The sequence below is a fragment of the Microcaecilia unicolor genome, chromosome 4, assembly GCF_901765095.1.
Source record: "Microcaecilia unicolor chromosome 4, aMicUni1.1, whole genome shotgun sequence".
NCBI lineage: Eukaryota > Metazoa > Chordata > Amphibia > Gymnophiona > Siphonopidae > Microcaecilia > Microcaecilia unicolor.
In genome coordinates this window covers 348449775-348476488 of record NC_044034.1, presented here as the reverse complement: position 1 = coordinate 348476488, position 26714 = coordinate 348449775, and the positions used below count along the sequence as shown (strand labels likewise).

The 26714-nt window shown below is 44.6% G+C and overlaps 1 protein-coding gene across 1 annotated transcript in view; it reads right to left on the bottom strand.

Annotated features, from left to right (window-relative positions):
- The window catches only part of DYRK1A (dual specificity tyrosine phosphorylation regulated kinase 1A), a 646342-nt gene that overhangs the window by 56720 nt on the left and 562908 nt on the right, over positions 1 to 26714 (bottom strand). Inside the window, 2 exon segments of the mRNA XM_030202220.1 lie at positions 2615 to 2642; positions 2644 to 2922. Of these exon segments, the coding sequence (XP_030058080.1) occupies positions 2615 to 2642; positions 2644 to 2922 (307 nt within the window).

The window sequence follows — 26714 nt, the reverse complement described above, 5'->3', positions numbered from 1 at the left end:
AGGTTTTCCATCCCTCCAATGTTAACACTTTCAGCTGGGCGGGATACAGGAGCATGAACCGCTGATTTTTCCCGGCTAAGTGCCTGCACAGTGGCCCAAAGGCCTTCCTCCGTTCTTGTAAAGCCACTGAATAATCCTGAAAGATCTTTACGCTTGCTACGTCGTAAGTCAGAGTGTCCCATTTGGTTCTTGCCCCTCGCAGGATTTCTTCCTTATGAAGGAAATTATGGACTTTGATAATCACCGCCCTGGGCCTGTTCCCTGCAGTGGTTTTCCTGCCAAGCCGATGAGCCCGCTCAAAACACAGCGGACCAAAACTGTCTGATAATGCAAATTCAGTCTTTAGCCAGCGCTCCAGCTGTGTGGGAAGAGATCGGTCAGGGATCGATTCTGGTATACCGATCAGTCTCAAATTGGATCTTCTAGATCGTTTTTCTATGTCATCCAAGTGCTTTGCTTGCGCTCTCAGGGCTTGCTGTAATTTTTCTATGGCTTTGTCCTTTTCAATCGTGGAGTCCTCCGACGCTGACATCCCAACCTCCAGCTCCCCAGTCCTGCGTGTTGTCTCTCCGAGGCGGGAATCGACCCCCACTAGCTGTTCAGAAAGCTTGGAGAACTGGGGGTCGAAAGCGGTGTTTACTGCATCCACTATTTGTTGCAGCTGGGTCGGGTGAAACTATGAAGGAGGATCCGGCAGCAGCGCAGGCGCCATCTTGGATTCCTCCGAGCTCCGCTCCGGGAGGTGCGGGCAGGGGCACAATTCGTGCGTTTTTAGCGCTCGGTTTAGCTGCGAAAGGTGAGGGGGAGCCCTGGAGAGATGGAAGACGTGACTTCCTCCCTCAGACCATCACGTGACCTCCCATTGGATGGAAGTATAAAACTCGAGTTCAGGGAAGAGCTTTGTCCCTTCCTCTCTGGAGGTGGTCCAGCCAGGAATATACAGAACCAAAGGAGGCGAGTCACCCCACTCTGGGGCCCATAGGAGCCTTGGTTCCCTGGTCTAGAGGCTGAGGAGAAATAACTACAAGGGTTGCAGTCTGATCCACAGCCGTCCCCTGCAGTGGCGTAGCCACACTTTGGGGTCAGGTTCACCCAAAATCAGTGTTCCGTAAGTGTGGCTGGCGGGGATCTGCAAGCCCCATCAGCTGAAGATCTCCTACCGGCAGAAAGAACACTTACACCCTTGTGCAGCCAGCAGTATTGCCGCTGCTGTCCCACCCCTCGCACATGCTCAGTTTCTGCTCATGTGAAGGGGCTGGTCATGTCAGTGACTCCGGGACACTAACACTGGTTGTACAGGGTGTAAAGTGTTCTTTCTGCCAGGAGGTGGTCTTCGGCTGGCAGGGTTTGTGGATCCCTGCTAGCTCAGGTATTTCTTTTAGTTTGATGATTGGGGGGGGGGGGGGGGGGGAGCACTGGAGGGGGCCGAGGAGAGCAGGGAAAGCACCGGGCAGGGAAGAGATGAGTTTTTGCGCCCACCCTCTTTGGGCTCAGGCCCGCCCTAAATTTGCCATTTGGCTACACTCCTGGTCCTCTGGTGGAAAACAGAGACATATTCCCAAGACAGACTGAACAGATCAGGGGTTACCAGTCTGATTCACAGCTATCTCCTGAGACACAGAGTGCCACACTTAGGAGGAGGGATTGGTCATTGGGAAAACTTGATCCTGGTCCTCTAAAGGAGAAAGTAAGAGAGTGAAGTTGCTTACAAAAGTCCTTATCAGGGAAAAAATCTGAAAACTGGAACTAGTGGAGCTAGTGAGTCCTGGCACCTCAAGTAACAGGAGACAAGAACCGATTCATGGTCTTATCAACCTACAGGGAGAATAACCACTGGAGAAAATACAGCTGCAAAGTAGTGAGAAAGGGGATACAAGTGTGAGTGGATTTAACCACTGCCCAATAGACTACTGTAACTGGTAAATGAGAGGGCAACTGAATAATATCAAGTTGAACTAAAGACACTGTAAAAGGGAGTGAGGGTTTTACAATGATCCAATCTGTGAATAAGTGTGAAAGATAATTGACTATGATGTGCAAAGGAGACCCAAAGCCCTATTTACTAAGGTGTGCATATATTCCTATGGGCGTCTCTAGCACTAGTGGGTGCTAATTTTTAGGAACATAGTAAATAGGGCCCTGAGACAACAATCCATTGAAACTACAGTATTTGAGTTTTTTTGTAATTACTTCACTTTGCTTTTATGAACTTCTCGCCTTATTGTTTTCTTATCCCTTCGTTTGCATATACTTGTACATTACTTGAGAGGTACATTACTTGAGAGCCGATTAAAAGGGAGTTTATTGTATTTAAGAACTGCTTTCCAATTTCTTTTGAATTTGCTTTGCCTAATTATTAAGAACTATAAAGAATTTTACACTTGCTGTCAGGAGACCCTTAATAGTCTGTGTGCAACAAGTGAGAAGTTTGGCCATAGATATTATATCTGCGCACTAACCTCTGAGATCTTTCTCAGCCCCACTAATGTGAGAGGTCCACTACACTTATAAATAGTAAAACTGATGTCTAAGAAAATAATTACAGATTTCTCTTCAGTAATCTGTTTTCTATTCCATAACATATTAGTTTTATCTGTATAAGCTAAAAAGGTACCTGAGCTGGATGATGTACTTGAGGTGGTTTCCTGAGGACTGTGACTGCTCCATGGCAGGGCTTGTAGATACACTGCTACTTGTATTTGTACCTTCATCTGCCGTTTTCTTAAAGAAACTGTGCTGAAGGGCATAGTAAGGTTGAATTCGGGTCTTGGGATCATAATCAAGCATCCTTAAGATTAAGTCTTTAAACTTCAAGTAATCCGCTACAGTATGACCTGATTCTCCAGCACGACGACCCCCTGGTCCTCCTGTTTCTACTCCAAGTATGTTATGAAGTTTACGTGTTCCAGCTGGTTTGTACTCCTGTTGGGAGGTCAAAAATTATATTATCTGTTTTGTTTTCTTACTATAACACATGAATTTAACATTTCACAAAATGATCTCTTTAAGATGACAAAAACAAACAGATCACCATTAATATATTTAGAAAAGCCTGGCAACTACTTTAAACATAAAATATGTTTGGGATCTGGGACCAGAAATAACAATGATAAGTAAATACAGGCTGACTGCATTATAGGAGTAATTTTGTAACTGCCAGAATTTGTGCAAAGTCCATGATAGTGGCATGCATTCAGGACTTTCAAAGGTTTCAGTGAATCCCAGCCCTGCTTTGACACTTTTTTTTTTCAAAGCTTGCAGCAGCAGCAGCAGCATCTCCCCCCTTCTCTCCTGCAGCCTCTCGACAGGTTAGCGGCTATGGCACCAACAAAAAATACATCAAATGCAGGGGCCTTTGAATTTCAGGCATGCTTTGGAGTTGAAGGTCCTGCTGGTACTTTCCCTCTATTGGCAACTTTTCACATCAAAGTGTGCAGGATAGCAGGCCATCTGAGGAGCATCTGTGTCACATAAGCCCCCCAGTCACTTTTTTTTTTTTTTTTTTTTTTTTTTAATGGTCATGGCCACAAGCCTGTACAGATGATATGGCAGCAGTGGTTGCAGCAGCATCATGGAGAGGGATGAATACATTGGTAAGGAAAATGTGGGAATGGGGAACTAGAGAATAGAAAGGCAATGCAGGGACCATGTGACACGGGGAGGGTTACGAACAGGAGCAGGACATGGGAGTAGGGAGGGACTAGAGAGAGGGAGGAGTGATGCAAAATATAGAGGATGGGGTTCTGGGAAGATGGTAAGGAGGGATATTGGACCCAGGGGGGCACAGGGAGACAGAGGGGGGATGTTGCATAGAGGGGTGCATAGGGAAATGAAGGAGAGATGCTGCACAAGTCAGAGGGGGGATATAGGGAAGCAGAAGGGAGATGCTTAACATGGGAGAGGGCAGAGAGATACATGAGAGTTGCACAAAGGGGGCATAAACGGATGGAAGGGAGATGCTAGACATGTAGGAGGGGCATAGGAAGAGCGAAGGGAGTAAGATGTTGGATATGGAAGCATAGGAAGAGAGAAAGCAAAGAGGTTAAGATGCTAGATATGGAAGGGGAAGGACAGAGAGAGGGGGGAAATGCTGCAAGCAGGGTGATAAGGAGGGAGCAAAAGATGGAAGTGACACTGGACTGAGAGAGAAGAGAAGGGCAGATGCTAGATGAGAGTAGAGATATTGCATAAATGGGGGAGGGAGAAACAGGAGAGTTAGTAAAAGACTGTGGAATAATGGGCTGGGAAAGAAAGGAGTTAGGGAATGGGAGGGTGGGGTATGAATTAAGCTGTGGTTAGACAGAATAAAAGAGGGGAATTGAGGACTGGATAGTAAAGGAAGAAAGAAATGTGAAATAAAATAGAAGAAAGCTGAAAGAAAGGAAAAATTAATTACCTGATAATTTTATTTCCTTTTGACCCAAAGAATCAGTCCAGACCAATGGGTTGTGACCATCTGCCAGCAGGTGGAGATAGAGAACTCTGAGTTGTGCCTCATAAGCTCTTGCGCTTAGCAAAAAAGCCAGTATTCAATAATAAAGCAGTAAAAGAGAGTGACTTCCACAGAAAAATCTCCAGCCTCTAGACAGACAGAGTACTGACAGCCAAAGTGGCAAAAGCATAATGTCTACAGAGGTAAAGCAAAGTGTGCATGAACCGGTAGCCAAGAGCTTACCTCTGCGTGCACAAGACTTAATAGGCTCAGACATAGAGAATAATAAATATACTTAAAGAAAACAGCTAGTCTCATGACCTCCAAGGCACTGAAGCCCCACAATCTTCCCACAGCACAAACACTCAAAAAGAACCGCAGTGGCTGCTGCTTTTTTTTTTTTTTTAAAGATAGAGGCAGGAGTAAATGAGAAGGGAGGACTGAGATAAAGAGGTAGAAAGCGGCAATGGGGGAGCAGGGGGGGATCTAGACCACTAGGTTTACACCTGAGGCACAGGATATTCTCAACCCCAACCAAACCTGCAAGCAGGACAAGAGGCCACACAGAAGTCACCACAGTGCATAGGAGCTGCTATCCTGCCTGCTAGAGATACAGAATACTGGCTTGGTTGCTAAATGCAGGAGCTTGAGGCACAACTCACAGTTTTCTCTCTCTACCTGCTGGTGGATGGTCACAACCTATTTGTCTGGACTGATTCTTGGGACGTAATGGAAATATCAATACTTGAGATGGAAGAAAGTGAAGAAAACAAGAGTATCTTGCCACTCTGTGTAAGAGCTTATGTCAGTTCCAATTCTTGCTCTACTATTAGTTTATTGTAAAATTGGGCAAGTGACCAATATCCTTACATCATATTTTACTCACTTTACTTAACAACACACAAATACTTTTCTTTTACATCTTTGAAAGCTTTCTTATAGCCCAAATATTAGACTGCAATACCACTAAACCAGGAAGCATTATGCATGCTGTGCTGTATAAAATTCTTTAACATGTTAGAATCATGCTAATATCAAAACTGCTACAGGAATCATCTTTTTTCTTTTATCAGCACAAGGTAGAATAATTACGTCAACAAGTGCTGAAAAAGTTGCTCTGCTACTGGGTGATTTCTTATAATGTATTGAGTAAACAAAACGTGATGTTTTATACTTGGTTAAAACTGATGCCATAACACTTTTGGTGCTAACCATTACTGGAAACAGCAATGGCTGGACTGTTATTTCTAGCCACGGTCTTCATCTTTAATATATTTCAATGTATCTTTTTTAATCTAATGACATAAAAGTCTATTAAATAATATCACTGTTGCCATAGTTAGTTCTTACCTGCTAATATTCTTTCCTTGAGTCCCTCCAGACTAATCCACACACTTGTTTGTGCTGTCCTGCCAACAGGTGGAGCCAGAACCGCTGAGCTTGATGTCATCACTAAAAAACCCAGTGCAACCCCCTGGCCAGTCAGTATTTATCATAAAGTAGAAAAAAAAAGGCACTTAAGAGGAAAAAAAATTCCCCAAGGAACTAATGAACCACTCAACAAAGAACCACTAATGAAGGATAAAGCCCTCTAGACTAAAGATCCTACAGGAATAATGAATTAACCCAAAACAAAACCTTCACGCTTCAGGAGACAGAAAACAAACCGATGCTAAGAACCACAAGTAAGTTCTGGACTGGCCTAGAGGGACTCAAGAAAAGAAAATTAGCAGGTAAGAACTAATTTTCCTTATCATCCCACCCGAGATATACCAAAGCAGTACTTACTGAGGGTGGGATATGGAAATTCCTACCTCTAACACTTTGGCCCAAAGACCACATTAGTTTGAACATGAACATCCAATTTGTAGTGATACACAAAAAAATGCACAGATATCCATTTTGCCACTTTTCAAATTTCATGAGAAGGAACAAAGAACATAAGAGCTGCCATACTGGACCAGACTGAAGGTCCATCAAGCTCACCATCCTTTCTCGAAACGATTCACATCTACCTGTTCCATTTTATAGACCTCTATCATATCTCCCCTAAGTTGTCTCTTCGCCATGCTGAAAAGCCCTAGCCGTTTTAGATTTTCTTCAGAGGGAAGTTGTCCCACCCCTTTTATCATTTTTGTCGTCCATTGTACCATTTCTAATTCTGCTATATCATTTTTTTGAGAATGCAGTGATCAGAACTGCACACAGTATTCGAGCTGCGGTCACACCATAGAGTAATGGAAATGCATTATAATATTCTCAGTTTTGTTATTCATTCCTTTCCTAATAATTCCTATTATATTTGTGCTTTTAGCCCCTGCTGCACACTGAGCATAGGGTTTTAACGTTATCATTGATGATGACACTTAGATCCTTTTCCTGGGTGGTTACTCTTAATGTTGAACCTTGGATCATGTAGCTCCACCAAAGAAGCAGATTGACCTATTGTAGAATGAGCTTTCAAAACTGTTGGAACTGGATGACCACCAAGAACATACACAGAAGCACTAGTCTCTTTACTCATCGAGCAACTGTCACTTTTGATTCTCCTTCCCATTTACAGGTTCCATTGAAAAGAATAGGAGAGCTTATTTATTTCCTTATTGGCTCTGCATCCCACAAGGCAACTGTAGTACCATTTTGTTTTTCAGTTCAGAAGAATTTTTATTGAATTTTCTCAATGTTTCCTTCATTTTTATGATCCTGAAAAATAGGTAAAGAGATAGTCTAATTCAGATAGAAGGATGGCACCACTTTAGGGAAGGACAGAATCAGTTTCAGTGCAACCTTTTCCTTGCTAAAGACCAAAAATGGTTTTCTACAGGACAAAGTCTGTAATTCTGAAATTCACATAACTGAATAAATAACTACAAGAAAAACTGTCTTAAGGGTAATATATATTTAAAGTTGTTCAAATAAGAGGTTCAAAAGGAGAATGAACTAAGGTAGGGAAAACCAAGCTGAAATCTCAGGGGGGAAACAACAGACAAAATGATGGACTGATAAGTTTAGAACCATTTAAAAAAGGTACCACGTCTGGATGCAAAGGCATGTCCTTTCCCTTCACTAGACCTTAAAAACAAAGCGAATGCCAACCCCTTGTCCAAACAATTTTGCAAGAAATTTAATCTTGAACAGAAGAATGTAACAAAGTAGCTATCACGTGACTTGAATAGCCTTTCTTCTTAACTTTGTTCTCTCAAGACCCAAACCATAAGACAAAACTGAGATACATACAGCATACTGATCTGGCCTTTAACCAAAATATCGTCCCTGTTTGCCAGAGATAGAGGATCCACTACTTTCAGATGCATCAAGTCCTCATACCAAGGTTTTCTTGAAAAATCCAGAACAATTAACACTGATAGAGTCTGATGTTTCTCTGTCCGTTGAATGGACATCACTGCGGCAATACATATAGAAGACCCAACCGTAGCCATGGCTGAATTACGGCATCTATTCCTTTTGACTTCATAGTAACATAGTAGATGATGGTCCATCCAGTTTGCCCAACAAGAAAAACTCATTATATATGGTATGTGATACTTCATATGAATACCTGATATTGATTTGTCTTTGCCATTTTCAAGACAGACCGTAGAAGTCTTCCCGGCACTGTCCTTGTTCTAAAATTTCTGAAGTTGTCGTCGAAGCCCCTGAAAAGCTCCACTCCAGCCCATCCAAGTCCATTTGGCCCCTATCAGGGCACAGACTGTAGAAGCCAGCCTAGTACTGGCCTTGTTCTCCAACCTCTGAAGCTGAATCTGTCCAGCCATGATCAGAGCACAGACCTCTCTCTGACTAAAAAGGGCTGGAACGTTTGTGTTAAAATTATGTTTATTGGTTCACAGTAAAAAGAAAACAATGAAGCCACATCAAACACCAGAACCAAACAATTTTTATAATACAGAGCTGCGTATGTCTAGTAGCACTATAGAAATGATAAGTAGTAGTAATATAAAGTCCCTCACACCCATTACCCTTACACACCCAATCCCCAAACCCACTCCACTCGCCATACTCAATCTTTCAAAGTTCACAAACCAATGAAAGAAAAACACAAACAAGCTTGCATATCACCGATTAAGCAGACGGTTTCATGCCAATGGTGTAAGTTCCAAAAAGGTTCCCAAATATTTTAAACTGAAGATCAGGAACAGTCAAGGGACTGAAGAGCACACTGCCCTATTGCAGCAAGCTGCAGCATCGTTGAACACCATGGTAGAAGGGTCAGTTATCAGCCAGGTTTGCAACATATATTTCTTCCCCATCAAAATAGAGCGTTTAGCTTAAAAAAAGAAACCTGCGGTGCAGGGCGAGCATTACAAACAGAGTCAAATAACATAGTAACTGTGGGATGCCACCCCCAATGCCAAAGATGAGTGACATGAAAGGTAATGCCCTCCAAAATAATATCATCTTAGGTCAGGACCAAAATATATGACCCAAGATAGCTGAAACTTGCAAACACTTCAGACACACACCATCTGGGCGCAGAGTGGCCAGGAATGCCCTATTGGGAGGCACATACAAACACAATAGAAACTTATACTGCAGCTCACCACATAAAGCATCACGTGTGATAGCTCCTCTGTGAAGCACAGAATGTTTAAAGTGCTCTTCCAGTCAGTCTGGTGCAGAACAAAGGTCAGAGACCTCAAGCATCAGCTCCCTCAGGCATCAGTAAAGTATTCAAAAGATATTGTGCTGCCGAGGCAGATTCCAGTACCTTCCAGTGATCTTCATGGTATACTTTCAAAAGCGCCAGATACAGAAATAAAAAGCAGACATGCTTCTCCGCTAAAGATTTATTTATTTTAGTGCATTTCTATCCCACATTTTCCCACAAGTGCAGGCACAATGTGGCGTACAGTAGCTCAAGAAAAATTACATTTAAAGAAAGCTATAAACATAGGATGGCACAGTTAGGAGGAATTCACAGAAAAGACATGGGAAGGAAAAACTGTCCAACTTCAAACCACAACGGGAGAGTCAAATGGTGGGATTCGTTAAGGAATAGGCTTTCATGAATAGGAATGTCTTTAAGAACTTCTTAAATAATTGATGGTCTAATATCCCTTTTAATTGCTTCGGCAGTTCATTCCAAGACTTAGCACTGGTATATGGGAAAGAAGAAGCAAACATAAGTTTGTATCTGGCTTTCTTACTTCTGGGATAATGAAGACAGAGAAAGTTGCGCGATGTTGGGGGCAGATCAATTAGGTTGTGCATGTATACAGGGGCCTCTCCGTATACGATCTTGTGTGTTAAAGAGCAGACTTTGAAGATGATGCTATCTTTGACTGGGAGCCAGTGCAGGTCAAAACGCAATGGTTGTGCATGGGCAAAGCGTGATTTGCCTAGTATTAACCTAGCAGCCATGTTCTGGGCCGTCTGGAGTTTTTGTAGTAAATAGTCATGACAACCAGCATAAATCCCGCTACAGTAGTCCAGGTGTGAAAGGACCAGCCAGTGAACGAGAGTGCGGAATAGATCTCTAGGTAGGCAATTTCTGATACGCTTCAGCCACCACATTGCAAAAAACATTCTCTTCACGACAACCTTCACTTGATGGTCCAAAAGCAGATGGCTGTCTAGCTCGACGCCAAGGATTTTTAAGCTATTTAAGATTGGTAGCTTAAACTCATTGACATCAAGTGAAGTTGGTATTACCTTATTGTGCTGGGATGAAAGCATAAGACAATGTGTTTTGTCTTTGTTTATCTTAAACTGAAATAATTTTGCCCATGAGTTTAGGATAGAAAAGCTAGCCTTGATCTTCTCATAGATCTCCATCAGCGTAGATTTGAAAGGGATGTAAATAGTTATGTCATCTGCATAAATAAATGGATTAAGATCCTGTTTGGCAAGCGCTTCCGCCAGAGGGGGCAACATTAGATTGAATAGGGTTGGGGAGAGAGGTGATCCTTGAGGTACTCCACATTGAGTCTCCCATGGTGCGGAAATGGTCGAGTTGGTTTTAGCTTGGTAAGTTTTTGAAGCCAGAAAACCCTTGAACCAGTTAAGCACGTTGCCTCCAATGCCATAAGTGTCCATAAGATAGGTTAAAAGCCTGTGGTCCACCATGTCAAAAGCACTGGACATGTCGAATTGTAATAATATTTTCCGCACCAAGGAAATTTCTCTATTAAAATTTAACATAATGGTAACCAACACTGTTTCAGTGCTAAATTGTGGACGAAACCCGGATTGAGAGTAGTGTAAGATGTCAAATTTAGTTAGATAGTACATGAGCTGAGAATAAACTAGACTTTCCATCGTTTTGACAAATAAAGGAATAGACGCCACAGGGCGATAGTTGGAAATGACATCTGCTTTAATTTTAGGGTTTTTAGGAATAGGTGTTAAGAGAATATGTCCATGCCCTGAGGGAAAACAAGAGCTAAGAAAAGAAAGATGAAAGCAGAAACCAGAGAATGGAACCAACATGATTAGAAAATAAAATGGCCAGCCAGCAATGGTAGAAGAAAATTTTATTTTTAATTTAATGATTGGAATGCGTCTGTTTTTAGAAGGTATAAACGTAATCTTTTACATTTTATACTGTACAGAGAGAAATGCACATCGTTCTGTTTTTCTGGTGTCACACTGTATGCAGAGTCTGGCTTCTTTGTATTTCAGTTTAATTTTTGTCTACATACGGTGAAGTGTTCTGGGGTGAGGAGATGTCTGGGAGGTTAGGATGGAGCTTATACTTACAAACTTTTGGCTTTTCCAAGATATTGTTTTTTTTTTTTTCTGGAAAAGCCACTCAAACAAATCGTTGCTGTATATGCGAATGGTAATTCCTAGGATTATTTGCAATTGAAAGTACATGAAAAATGCTTTGAAAATATGAGCAAAGTTTAGAGGTAAAAAGTACTTATGGACCAGTGGTGGTAAACTCCTCTATGAAACACTGTGGGGCAGTTTGTAACAAATAATTTGACAAATATCAAGGCCACAATGCCTTTTAGGCGAACCTAGAAAGTGTTCTCAATACATTGTCGACTGTCAGACATGTGAAAGTGGTCCAGGATCGATCCACCGGGCACAGTTCAGTAGGAGGGTCAAGGGTACCAAGGAAGTCGTCAATGGCAATTGTACTACTGTGTAAAGATGCACGCAACTTTTTGATTTTATAGTTAAAATAGGTTGCAAGGGAATCTGCAGAGGGAAGGTCTGCTTGTAAGGACAGCTTTCTGGTATCAAGGAATAAGTTTAGGAGATGCTGCAACTTGCGTGCATCTTTGCCAATAGACTTCAATTTATCTGCGAAGTATGAGCGATTTGCCTGTTTAATTGCATAAAGCGAATGCTACATACCTGTAGAAGGTATTCTCCGAGGACAGCAGGCTGATTGTTCTCACTGATGGGTGACGTCCACGGCAGCCCCTCCAATCGGAAACTTCACTAGCAAAGGCCTTTGCTAGTCCTCGCGCGCCCATGTGCACCGCGCCTGCGCGGCCGTCTTCCCGCCCGAAACCGGCTCGTGTTCGTCAGTCCCATATGTAGCAAGACAAAGCAAGGGAAGACACAACTCCAAAAGGGGAGGTGGGCGGGTTTGTGAGAACAATCAGCCTCCTGTCCTCGGAGAATACCTTCTACAGGTATGTAGCATTCGCTTTCTCCGAGGACAAGCAGGCTGCTTGCTCTCACTGATGGGGTATCCCTAGCCCCCAGGCTCACTCAAAACAACAACCATGGTCAATTGGGCCTCGCAATGGCGAGGACATTACTGAGATTGACCTAAAAAATTTACCAACTAACTGAGAGTGCAGCCTGGAACAGAACAAACAGGGCCCTCGGGGGGTGGAGTTGGATCCTAAAGCCCGAACAGGTTGTGAAGCACTGACTGCCCGAACCGACTGTCGCGTCGGGTATCCTGCTGCAGGCAGTAATGAGATGTGAATGTGTGGACAGATGACCACGTCGCAGCTTTGCAAATCTCTTCAATAGTGGCAGACTTCAAGTGGGCTACCGACGCAGCCATGGCTCTAACATTATCAGCCGTGACATGACCCTCAAGAGCCAGCCCAGTCTGGGCGTAAGTGAAGGAAATGCAATCTGCTAGCCAATTGGATATGGTGCGTTTCCCCACAGCCACTCCCCTTCTGTTGGGATCAAAAGAAACAAACAATTGGGCGGACTGTCTGTTGGGCTGTGTCCGCTCCAGATAGAAGGCCAATGCTCTCTTGCAGTCCAATGTGTGCAGCTGACGTTCAGCAGGGCAGGAATGAGGACGGGGAAAGAATGTTGGCAAGACAATTGACTGGTTCAGATGGAACTCCGACAAAACCTTTGGCAAGAACTTAGGGTGAGTGCGGAGGACTACTCTGTTATGATGAAATTTGGTGTAAGGGGCCTGGGCTACCAGGGCCTGAAGCTCACTGACTCTACGAGCTGAAGTAACTGCCACCAAGAAAATGACCTTCCAGGTCAAGTACTTCAGATGGCAGGAATTCAGTGGCTCAAAAAGAGGTTTCATCAGCTGGGTGAGAACGACATTGAGATCCCATGACACTGTAGGAGGCTTGACAGGGGGCTTTGACAAAAGCAAACCTCTCATGAAGCGAACAACTAAAGGCTGTCCTGAGATCGGCTTACCTTCCACACGGTAATGGTATGCACTGATTGCGCTAAGGTGAACCCTTACAGAGTTGGTTTAGAGACCAGACTCAGACAAGTGCAGAAGGTAGTCAAGTAGGGTCTGTGTAGGACAAGAGCGAGGATCTAAGGCCTTGCTGTCACACCAGACGGCAAACCTCCTCCACAGAAAGAAGTAACTCCTCTTAGTGGAATCTTTCCTGGAAGCAAGCAAGATGCGGGAGACACCCTCCGACAGGCCCAAAAAGGCAAAGTCTACGCTCTCAACATCCAGGCCGTGAGAGCCAGGGACCGGAGGCTGGGATGCAGAAGTGCCCCTTCGTCCTGTGTGATGAGGGTCGGAGGACAACTCCAGAAGAAGAGGGAACCAGATCTGACGCGGCCAAAAAGGAGCAATCAGAATCATGGTGCCTCGGTCTTGCTTGAGTTTCAACAAAGTCTTCCCCACCAGAGGTATGGGAGGATAAGCATACAGCAGACCCTCCCCCCAGTCCAGGAGGAAGGCATCCGATGCCAGTCTGCCGTGGGCCTGAAGCCTGGAACAGAACTGAGGGACTTTGTGGTTGGCTCGAGATGCGAAGAGATCTACCAAGGGGGTGCCCCACACCTGGAAGATCTGTCGCACTACACGGGAATTGAGCGACCACATCGTGAGGTTGCATAATCCTGCTCAACCTGTCGGCCAGACTGTTGTTTACGCCTGCCAGATATGTGGCTTGGAGCACCATGCCGTGACGGCGAGCCCAGAGCCACATGCTGACGGCTTCCTGACACAGGGGGCGAGATCCGGTGCCCCCCTGCTTGTTGACGTAATACATGGCAAACCTGGTTGTCTGTCTGAATTTGGATAATTTGGTGGGACAGCCGATCTCTGAAAGCCTTCAGAGCGTTCCAGATCGCTCGTAACTCCAGAAGATTGATCTGGCAGATCGCGTTCCTGGAGGGACCAGCTTCCTTGGGTGTGAAGCCCATCGACATGAGCTCCCATCCCAGGAGAGACGCATCCGTGGTCAGCACTTTTTGTGGCTGAAGAATTTGGAAAGGACGTCCCAGAGTCAAATTGGACCAAATCGTCCACCAATACAGGGATTTGAGAAAACTCGTGGACAGGTGGATCACGTCTTCTAGATCCCCAGCAGCCTGAAACCACTGGGAAGCTAGGGTCCATTGAGCAGATCTCATGTGAAGGCGGGCCATGGGAGTCACATGGACTGTGGAGGCCATGTGGCCCAGCAATCTCAACATCTGCCGAGCTGCGATCTGCTGTGACGCTCGCACCCGCGAGACGAGGGACAAGTTGTTGGCCCTCGCCTCTGGGAGATAGGCGCGAGCCGTCCGAGAATCCAGCAGAGCTCCTATGAATTCGAGTTTCTGCACTGGGAGAAGATGGGACTTTGGATAATTTATCACAAACCCCAGTAGCTCCAGGAGGCGAATAGTCATCTGCATGGACTGCAGGGCTCCTGCCTCGGATGTGATCTTCACCAGCCAATCGTCGAGATATGGGAACACGTGCACCCCCCCAGCCTGCGAAGTGCCGCTGCTACTACAGCCAAGCACTTTGTGAACACTCTGGGCGCAGAGGCGAGCCCAAAGGGTAGCACACAGTACTGGAAGTGACGTGTGCCCAGCTGAAATCGCAGATACTGTCTGTGAGCTGGCAGTATCGGGATGTGAGTGTAGGCGTCCTTCAAGTCCAGAGAGCATAGCCAATCATTTTCCTGAATCATGGGAAGAAGGGTGCCCAGGGAAAGCATCCTGAACTTTTCTTTGACCAGATGTTTGTTCAGGACCCTTAGGTCTAGGAGGGGACGCATCCCCCCTGTTTTCTTTTCCACAAGGAAGTACCTGGAATAGAATCCCAGCCCTTCTTGCCCGGATGGCACGGGCTCGACCGCATTGGCGCTGAGAAGGGCGGAGAGTTCCTCTGCAAGTACCTGCTTGTGCTGGAAGCTGTAAGACTGAGCTCCCGGTGGACAATTTGGAGGTTTTGAGGCCAAATTGAGGGTGTATCCTTGCCGGACTATTTGGAGAACCCACTGATCGGAGGTTAGGAGAGGCCACCTTTGGTGAAAAGCTTTCAACCTCCCTCCGACTGGCAGGTCGCCCGGCACTGACACTTGGATGTCGGCTATGCTCTGCTGGAGCCAGTCAAAAGCTCGTCCCTTGCTTTTGCTGGGGAGCCGAGGGGCCTTGCTGAGGCGCACGCTGCTGACGAGAGTGCGCGCGCTGGGGCTTAGCCTGGGCCGCAGGCTGTCGAGAAGGAGGATTGTACCTACGCTTACCAGAAGAGTAGGGAACAGTCTTCCTTCCCCTGAAAAATCTTCTACCTGTAGAGGTAGAGGCTGAAGGCTGCCGGCGGGAGAACTTGTCGAATGCGGTGTCCCGCTGGTGGAGCTGCTCTACCACCTGCTCGACTTTTTCTCCAAAAATGTTATCCGCACGGCAAGGCGAGTCCGCTGCTGGATTCTATTCTCCAGGTCGGAGGCACGCAGCCATGAGAGTCTGTGCACCCCCGGTACCGGAGGGGTAGGGCGCAACAGCTCCCCCAGGATCTCTGGGAGAACGGCCCGGAGGCTCTCGTGCAGAAAGACATCGATGTCGATGCAGGAGTCGATGTCAAAACCTGTTCCGAGCGTGGAGGCTGTTCCGGGCTGTCCAGAGTGGAGCGCATCGACACCTCCTGAACAGAGGGTGAGCGGTCCTCTCGGTGCCGATGCCTACTGGGTGCCGACTCCCTCGGCGACCCAGAGCTCTCGGTGCCGACACGGGAAGGAGACCGGTGACGATGCTTCTTCGATTTCTTGGAGCGAAGCATGCCACCGGAGCTTCCCGGCACCGACGAGGACGTCGAATCCAGTCGTCGCTTCCTCGGGGCCGAGGCCGAAGGAGATCGGTCTCGGGGGGGGGGGGGGGGCGGGGGGCTGTACCGCGGGAGCCCTCAGGGCAGGAGGAGACCCACCCGAAGGCTCACCGCCACCAGCAGGGGAATGGACAGCCCTCACCTGCGCTCCAGACGAAGCACCACCGTCCGACGACATCAGCAAAAGAGGAGGTCTCGATGTCACCGACGCGGCCCTCCGATGTCGCCCCAATGCAGAGGGTCGATGCCTCGATACACTCGATGCAGTCAGGGGCGAAGATGAAGGTCCGGGCGCTGACAACGTCGATGCACTGGATCCTCCCGGTGGCCGATGCAGATGAAGAGCCCGAGAACAAAACATTCCACTGGGCCAATCTCGCTACCTGAGTCCGCTTTTGTAAAAGGGAACACAGACTAAGGCCTGCGGGCGGTGCCCAGCCCCTAAGCACTGAAGACACGACGCGTGCCTATCAGTGAGCGAGATGACCCGGCGCACTGGGTGCACTTCTGAAGCCGCTGGGAGACTTCGATGTCATGGGCGGGAAAAAGTCACGCCGCGAGATCAAAAGTCGAAATGGCGGAAAAGTCACCACAAAAACAAGGGGAAGAAAACTTCGACCCGAGGCCTAAAAGCGGCCTACCCTGACGAAAGAAAACTTACCGGGGCGAAAAACTGGAAATATGGGAAGGAAAAAGACCGGAGAGTCTCCTTCCACACAGAGTTTTTTTTTTTTTAACACGTAGTAAGAACGACGCGCGAGGGTCTACTTTCCGGGGCGCGACACGGCGAAAACACCGACCGTACCGAGCGCAGACAAAAGAAGACTGACGACACGAGCCGGTTCGGGCGGGAAGACGCACGCGCATGCGTGGTGGCGCAGGGGCACGCGAGGACTAGCAAAGGCCTTTGCTAGTGAAGTTTCCGATTGGAGGGGCTGCCGTGGACGTCACCCATCAGTGAGAACAAGCAGCCTGCTTGTCCTCGGAGGAAAAGCAAAAATTGCCTGCTGTAAAACCTATATAGTAATGCGGGGCACATTCTATGGGCAAAATTTGAAAGAGAAAAAGCAAAACAGAGTAAAATATTCTTTTTGATCACTGATATTCTTCCTGCCCCACCAAAAAGCCACACCCCCTTCCACCCGCCCTAGATCCTCCCTGACCTGTTGCAATTAACTGAATAGCTGCACAGAAAAGGGCAGAAAGATCCCTAGGAATCATAATTCCCAAAATATCGGATGGCTTTGGCAAGCACTCTAAAGGGGAAAGGATTCCCCAGAAGTCTGTATCCTCCTCTGATGTGGTTAACCCCAGAAGCTCGGATTTATCCATGTTGTCCTTAAAACCAGCAACCACTCCAAAATACTTAAGCTCTGCCATCACTATTGGAAGAGTAAGGCCCAGCTCGCAAATGTACAAGAGAATGTCATCTGCAAATAACACCCACTTATGCTCCATGTACCCCCGTCGGATGCCTTCACATCTGGGATTTTTGAATATGAGCTGCCAGCAGCTTGTGAGACAATGCAAAAAACAAGGGAGACAAAGGACATCCTTGTGTCGTACCTCGTCCTATAGGAAATGGAATCTGAGTATGTCCCATTAATCCTCACTCAAGTCACTGGTACCACATACAAAGCCTGGGACCTACGCCCACTCGATCCAGGCCAGCCCAGAGAAAAGCCCGCATAAACTGCCATATTGGCATCAAATGTCAACAACATTGCCTTGTCTGGGATATGCTGAGCCCCCCCCCACATCAAGTGGAGAGCCCATCGATCCTTATCACCCCTTGATGCTTCCGCAATTAACCAGGATGGTCAACATGAATAATACCCGGGGAAGAAACCCTTGCCAAACTTTTTGCAAGAATCTTGATATCTAAATTCAAAGAGATGAGACAAATAGGACCCGCAAACTGTGGGACCCTTTCCTGGTTTCAATAAAACTGTAATCCCCGCCTCTCGCATGGAGCCTGTCCCTCCAGCAAGCCATTACCCACCTGCTCCAACATGATTACCACTTTCCCCACAAATTTCTTACAAAAATACCCATAAACCCCATTTAAACCGGTGTGCCTATCTGGATTAAGATTCTTATAGCCCCTGCAATTTCACCCAAGCAGGATAGTTCATCCGACTGAGCCTTCTCCTCCTCTGACAAATAGTAACATAGTAGATGATGGCAGAAAAAGACCTGCACGGTCCATCCAGTCTGCCCAACAAGATACTCATATGTGCTACTTTTTGTGTATACCTTACCTTAATTTGTATCTGTCATTTTCAGGGTACAGACCGTATAGTCTGCCCAGCACTATCCCCGCCTCCCAACCACCAGCCCCGCCTCCCACCACCGGCTCTGCCACCCAATCTCAGCTAAGCTTCTGAGGATCCATTCCCTCGGTAATCAAGAATAGATATCAATCAGTATCTGCAGAAGAAAAAACTAAATCCGCCTTATATAAATTTCCATACAAGTCCAGAGGTGTGGTAGCCGTGTTAGTCCACTCTTAAGGTTATCAATAAAAATCAAACAAAAATAAAACATGGAAAAGAAAATAAGATACCTTTTTTATTGGACATAACTTAATACAGTTTCTTGATTAGCTTTCAAAGGTTGCCCTTTTTCGTCAGATTCGAAAATAAGTAAATGTGGTAGCAGATAGTATATATGAGTGAGACATCCAAGCATTACTTTGACAGTCTGACAGGGTGGGAGGGTGGGGTGGGTAGGAGGTATGCATGGGGACAACAAAGCATTTCATTGATATTCTAACAGGATGGGTGTGGGTAGGTGAGAGGAGGGTGGTAAACAGAGAAATACAATTTTATGGTTTATAATGGGCTAGAAAACCCAGATCCTTGTTAAGTCCTGTCTGTTGGGTGTCAAAATATTCAGTCCTTCTGACTTCAAAGGTCTTACGTTCCTGTATGAAATCACTGGTGCAGTTTCCTGGTCTTGTAAAATGCTGGCCCACCGAGGTGGGAACCTGACTGCACCGGCTATCTTCATGTGATGTCTGTGCAGATTGAATCTTGTCTTAAGCATCTGGCCAATATATCATCCTTCGTTACATTTTTTACACTGAATGATATATACCACATTGGAAGATGAGCATGTGAAAGTCCACAAACCGTTGGGTAATTTCCCCATCCATATGACACATGCGATCTCCAGGCCCGTTAATTTTTTTTTTTGAATGGCATTGGCTCTGACAGCTCTTACAAAAATTAGCCAACAGAGCCAGACTTGTTAACAAATTCAAAAAACCTGTTGTTTTAACTTCCTTCTCTGGAATTCGACCTGGGCTATCTGAAGCCTACTAAAGACCAGATGCACTAAACCTAACAAACCAACAACGTGGTTTTTATACCAGTTCTATCTGGTTTAATGAGAAAGTAAAACGAGACATGCACAAAAGGTTTCTCCGAGTTCTTTTCCTATCATGGTAGCAGTTAATGAAAACGGAATGCAAAGCTATTACAATAAGCTAATTACTATACAAATATGCATGCAAAGCGACGCACATACATTTTCCAAGTGAATGCAGAGAAGCAGCCCCTACCTTTAGTGCTGAAATTTTAACAGGTGGTCTGGAGTTGTCGGTAATGCCTGGCTGGCGCTCAAAATCATTGAATACATGATTGCAAGAAGTGCAGAAGTCAACTGTGGTGCCCAGCATCTAGAAGAAGGGTTAACAAAGGGCACCTCTTCCCCCACCTTTCTCGGAGGGCAGCCTTTTCTATCGGGGCATGTATCTGACAGACTGATATGAAATCGTAAAAACCGAAACTGTGCCTAATCATGATATAATTAGGGGATCACAGGTTTATGGCTGCTCTCGACTTCAAAAGCCTTAAAAGCAGCCTGTAGTATCTCCTGTAGCCATCAAGATCTCTGCCTTTTTCTCCAATCCCTGCAGAGACCATGGCTAATTAATATAAATAAGGAGATGGCTGGAGAGGGACTGAATGAAAAGAAACTGGACAATTCTTGCTGTGTTGTAAGAGGAGAGCTGATTTCTCTTTACCAGCAGAGTGGAAAAGAAAACAAAAAGAAAAAGGCTACCTGCTTTCATACACAAATAATTGAAAAGCTGTCTGTGTGGCATGTGCAGAGCAGCCACACTTAGCAATGGGTTGCTCTGCACATAGCTAAGCCAACTGGATTCCCCCATATTGCATGCAAATGAGTCTGTTCGCAAAAGCAACGAGCAGCTCATTTGCTTGCTATTCTCTTTGAGAATCCCTCTGTATTTCCAAATCAGTAATATTTACCGATTTGGAAATACTGACGGATTCTTAGCGGGGACCTTGGTGCATCTGAGTCTAAGTTCCGCTTCTGAGATTGCTTATGCCATTTTTCCAATTGTACCAAACTTTCTCTCAATTTCAGGGTACACTCATCCCGCCCCTTCTTGAGGTGCCCCCCCCCATTTAATAAGCACCCCCCCACTAGGATCAATGCCTGAAGAGTCGCTGCTTAACTGTTATTTTTTATTCTGCTAAATTTGAAAAATTGTACTTATTGCATTGTAACTTACTACAATATTCTTGTAAGCCACTTTGAGCCTGCTATCAGTGGGAAAAGGTGGGATACAAATGTGATAAATAAAAAATAAGAGTATCCCAAAGCATACCCTCACTAATGTCCCCTTTTTAATTATTTGGATTTTGCTCACACCTTTTTCAGTAGTAGCTCAAGGTGAGTTACATTCAGGTATCATTAAAGGTAAGAAATTTGGATACTGAGGACCGGGACATCTCTGCAAACCCTCTCATCCCCCACAAGAGACTCATTAAGGCACCAAAACCCTCTGTCACCAGAATCCCCCACCCCAGAAAAAGCCACCCACACCGGAGAATGGTATGAAATATGAATAGCCTCCACCTCTGCGTCCTGCATCCTTCCCCAGATATTACAATAAGCCCATAACATATCAATGTGGGTGCATGTATCTTGAGCATAGGAGTAAAATGTAGAGTTCCTTTGAGAACCATGTAGAAGTCTCCAACTATCCACCAATTCCAAATGACTCAGCATTTTAAAGAGAGCTTTGCGGAGCATTTTACTATAATCAACTCCTCCCTTCGAAATGTTCCAACCTTGCATCTGGAGCCACATTAAAATCCCCCCCCCTATAATAAGATCCCCCTACACAAAACTTCCCAGTGACTGTTTTAAAGCAGTAAAGAACTCAGCCTGACCAGAGTTAGGTACATATACATTCACTGTTCATCCTTAGTGCCAAACATCTCCCCCTCCTGGTCCTTAAACTGCCTCTGTAACTAAAAAAAAAAAAAAAAAATCCCCTTCGGAGCATGATCGCTAACCCACCAGTTCTATTATGACCCCTATACAGAAGAACACAAAGTTCTCCATAATCTCTATGCCTGAGCACACGTGTCCCTATTCCGGACATGGGCCTCCTGTAAAAAGACAATGTCCCACTTTAGAATATCCAGCTCCTTAAAGACCCTTGATCTTTTACCCTGATAAGAACTTTGACATTCCAAGATCTCACTGTTATGGGTTTCCAGGGCGGCATCAAGTCAGATGAGACTGACGCCAGGCCGAATCTGGTCGCAGTTCTTGCTGACACGGTTCGCCACGAGGTAGCTGCTGTGGTGATATATTACAGTCCAACTCTTGCAAAGACGCCCAAGGCTTCCACCGGCGTTTTAACTCTCCTCGATTTCCCACTCACAGTCACCCATAAAGCAAATAGGAACATTGAACGGTATTTATATCTACTATTTAATAGGAACAGAGTAATCTCTCTAAGCGAGCGCCTTTTTTGTATGGTAATCCATGCAAAGTCCTGAAAGTACATGATTTTTAAGTCTTTTTGCTGGTGTGCTTTCTGCAGCACATGCTCTTTGTTGGCAAAATGCACAAAGCAGGCCACTATATCCCAAGGATACCCCTCTCGAGGGCACCATCCCTTCATGAGCTCGCATTACCTTAAAATTACATCTTTTAGAAGAGTCTTGCAAATTTGAAGCACCACTGCTTTGCTGCTTTAAAGGCCTCAGTCTTCAGAGTAACATAAGAACGTAAGTGTTGCCATACTGGGACAGACCGAAGGTCCATCAAGCCCAGCAGCCTGTTTCCAACAGTGGCCAATCCAGGTTACAAGTGCCTGGAAAGATCCCAAAACAATACCATACATTTTATGCTGCTCATCCTAGAAATAAGCAGTGGAATTTCCCAAGTCCATCTTAATAATGGCTTATGGCTTTTTCTTTTAGGAAGATACCCAAACCTTTTTAAAATCTTTCTAAGCTAACTGCTTTTACTACATTCTCTGACAACAAATTCCAGAGTTTATTTACATGTTGAGTGAAGAAATATTTTCTTCGATTTGTTTTAAATTTACTACTTTGTATCTTCATTGAATGCCCCCTAGTCCTAGTATTTTTGGAAAGAGTAAAAAAGCAATTCACATCTGACCATTCCACTCCAATCATACCTTTAGTGTATACTCTAGTGGATCCTCCTCTACTTCTATCCCACTGTCAGTTGGTGTACCTCAGGGATCTGTCCTGGGACCTCTTCTCTTCTCCATCTATACTTCTTCCCTTGGTACTCTGATCTCATCCCATGGTTCATTATCATCTTTACGCTGATGACTCCCAGATCTACCTCTCCACACCAGAAATCTCAGCCGAAATCCAGGCCAAAGTATCAGCCTGCCTGTCTGACATTGCTGCCTGGATGTCTCAGTGCCATCTGAAACTAAACATGACCAAGACTGAGCTTCTCATCTTTCCCCCTAAACCAACCTCTCCTCCTCCCTCATTCTCTATTTCTGTGGATAACACTCTCATCCTTCCTGTCTCATCAGCTCGTAACCTTGGGGTCATCTTTGACTCCTCCCTCTCCTTCTCTGCACATATTTAGCAGACTGCTAAAACCTGTCGTTTCTCTCTCTATAATATCAGCAAAATTCACCCTTTCCTTTCTGAGCACACTAACAGAACCCTCATCCACACTCTTATCACCTCTCGCTTAGACTATTGCAACTTGCTTCTCACAGGTCTCCCACTTAGCCGTCTCTTTATTCAATCTGTTCAAAATTCTGCTGCACGACTAATATTCCGCCAATGTCGTTATGCTCATATTAGCCCTCTCCTCAAGTCACTTCACTGGCTTCCTATCCGTTTCCGCATACAGTTCAAACTCCTCTTATTGACCTATAAGTGCATTCACTCTGCAGCTCCTCAGTATCTCTCCACTCTCATCTCTCCCTACATTCCTCCCCGGGAACTCCGTTCACTGCATAAATTTCTTTTATCTGAACCCTTCTCCTCCACCGCTAACTCCAGACTCCGTTCCTTTTATCTTGCTGCACCGTATGCCTGGAATATACTTCCTGAGCCGGTACGTCAAGCTCCATCTCTGGCCGTCTTCAAATTTAAGGTAAAAGCCCACCTTTTTGATGCTGCTTTTAACTCCTAACCCTTATTCACTTGTTCAGAACCCTTATTTTATCATCCTCACTTTAATATTCCCTTATCTCTTGTTTGTCTGTCCTAATTAGATTGTAAGCTCTGTCGAGCAGGGATTGTCTCATGTTCAAGCGTACAGCGCTGCGTACGTCTAGTAGTGCTTTAGAAATGAGTAGTAGTAGTAATTTTATAGACCTCTATCATATCTCCCCCTCAGTTGTATTTTCTCCAAGTTGAAGAGCCCTAGCCGCTTTAGCCTTTCCTCATAGGGAAGTTGTCTCATTCCCTTTATCATTTTTGTGGCCCTTCTCTGTACCTTTTTAATTCCACTATATCTTTTTTGAGATGCGGTGACTGGAAGTGCACACAGTATTTGAGACGCAGACACACCAAGGAGTGATGCAAAGGCATTATAACGTCCTCATTTTTGTTTTCCATTCCTTTCCTAATAATACCTAATATTCTATTTGCTTTCTTAGTTGCCACTGCACACTGAGCCGAGGGTTTCAACGTATCATCAATGTTGACGCCTAGATCCCTTTTCCTGGTCGGTGACTCCTAATGTGAAACCTTGCGCCACGTAACTGTAGTTGGGGTTCCTCTTTCCCACATCCATCACTCCGCACTTGCTCACATTAAATGTCATCTGCCATTTGGAAGCCCAGTCTCATAACCCATTAGCCAACTTTTTATGCAGACAGAACTTCCAATCGTTCATCTATGCTGATGATGTCACAACTTATATTCCCTTCAGAAATGATCTCTCGGATATCTCCAATGACATCACTCGTTGCTTGAACATTATGGATTCATGGGCTAATTCATTTCAACTAAAATTAAACACTGAAAAAAACCCCCACATTGTCTTATCCTCTCATCCCCATACAATAAGACCAAGCCTACAACCCTAAACACTTCTACTTATTCTCTCCCTATTTCTGAAAGCCTGAAAATCTTAGGAGTTATTATTGATAGCCACCTCACACTAGAGAACCAAGTTAACGCCACTATAAAGTGGATGTTCTATTCTATGTGGAAACTTAAACGTATAAAACCTTACTTTCCGAAGGATATATTCCGTAACCTAACACAATCAATGGTACTGAGCCACACAGATTATTGTAATGGAATATATGCGGGTTGTAAAGTGCAGCTCATGAAAAAACTATAGACAGCCCAAAACACAGCTGCCAGACTGATATTCAACAAAAAAAGATTTGATAGTGCTAAACCTGTTCGATTGAAACTACACTGGCTACCTATCAAGGACCGCATAACTTTCAAAATTTGCTCTCTGGTCCACAAGATTATCTACGGTGAGGCCCCAGGATATATGATTGATTTAATAGATCTTTCAGCCAGAAACAGAAGCAGTTCATCACGTACTTATCTGAACCTTCATTATCCAAGCTGCATTGAACTCAGATACAAGTCAACCTACGCATCCAACTTTTCTTATTTAAGTAAGCAAATGTGGAATGCATTACCAAAGAGCGTTAAAATAACGCACGCCCATCAAGACTTTAAACAAACTTTAAAGACATACCTGTTTCACAAAGCCTACGCTATTGATCCTACTTAATTACCTCAACCCTACAATGCATCCTCATATACATTGCAATGAATATTTTATTTTTAATCTCCTTGTCCCTTATTGTATCCATTTACCCCTACCTTACATGACTCTTAATTATTGTATTTGTTTAAAAGCTACCGTACTAGATGTCCACCAGTACGGTATTTTGTAAGCCACATTGAGCCTGCTAATATATGGGAAAATGTGGGATACAAATGTTACAAATAAATAAGGTCCTCTAGTAATTTTTCACAATCCTCTTACAATTTAATAACTTTGAATAACTTTGTGTCATCAGCAAATTTAATTACCTCACTAGTTACTGCCATCTCTAGATCATTTATAAATATGGTAAAAAGCAGCGGTCCCAGCACAGACCCCTGGGGAACCCCACTATCTACCCTTCTGCATTGATAATACTGACCATTTAACCCTGCTCTCTGTTTTCTTTCAACCAGTTTTTAATCCACAATAGAACATTACCTCCTATCCCATGACTCTCCAATTTTCCCTAGAGTCTTTCATGAGGTTCTTTGTCAACCGCATTTTGAAAATCTAGATACACAATATCAATTGGCTCACATTTATCCACGTTTGTTCACCCCTTCAAAGAAAATGTAGTAGTGAGGCAAGATTTCCCTTTACTAAATCCATGTTGTCTTTGTTTCAATAGAAATAGAATAAAATAAAACAAAGAAAAAATAAGATGATACCTTTCTTTTCTTTGTTTTATTTTATTTCTATTGATTACCTTTAAAAGTGGACTAACACGGCTACCACATCTCTCTACTCTTTGTCTGAATAATCTATGCTTTTGAATGTGGCGGCGGGGACAGTGGAGGAGTGGTTAGGGTGGTGGACTTTGGTCCTGGGGAACTGAGTTCGATTCCCACTTTAGGCACAGGCAGCTCCTTGTAACTCTGGGCAAGTCACCTAACCCTCCATTGCCCCATGTAAGCCACATTGAGCCTGCCATGAGTGGGAAAGTGCGGGGTACAAATGTAACAAAAAAAATGCTCTGTAATTTCGTTCTTTATAATAGTCTCTATCATTTTACCCAGCACCGACGTCAGGCTCTCCGGTCTAATTTCTCAGATCACCTCTGGAACCTTTTTTTAAAAATCAGCGTTGCATTGGCCACCCTCCAATCTTCCAGTGCCATGCTTGATTTTAAAGATAAATTACATATTACTAATAATAATTCTGGAAGTTCATTTTTCAATTCTATCAGTACTCTGGGGATGAATACCATCCCAGTCCAGGCAATTTGCTACTCTTCAATTTGTCAAATTGCTCCATTACATCTTCCAAATTTATAAAGATTTCATTCAGTTTCTCTGACTCGTCAGCTTTGAATACCATTTCTGGCACCGGTATCTCTTCCAAATCTTCTTCAGTGAAGACCGAAACAAAGAATTCATTTAATCTCTCCACTATGGCTTCCCTGAGTGCCCCATTTACTCCTTGGTCATCTAGCGGTAAACTGATTCTTTTGCCGGCTTCTTGCTTTTAAAATACCTAAAAAAGTTTTTACTATGCCATTTTGCCTCCAACGCAATCTTCTTTTCGAAGTCTCTCTTTGTCTTCCTTGGCGCTTTGCATTTGACTTGTCATTCTTTATGCGGTTTCCTATTATTTTCAGTCGGATTATTCTTCCATGTTTTGAAGGATTTTCTTTTAGCTCTAACAGTTTCCTTCACCTCACTTTTTAACCATGCTGGATATCGTTTTGTCTTTCTACCTCCTTTTTAATACATGGAACATTACTGGCCTGGGCTTCCAGGA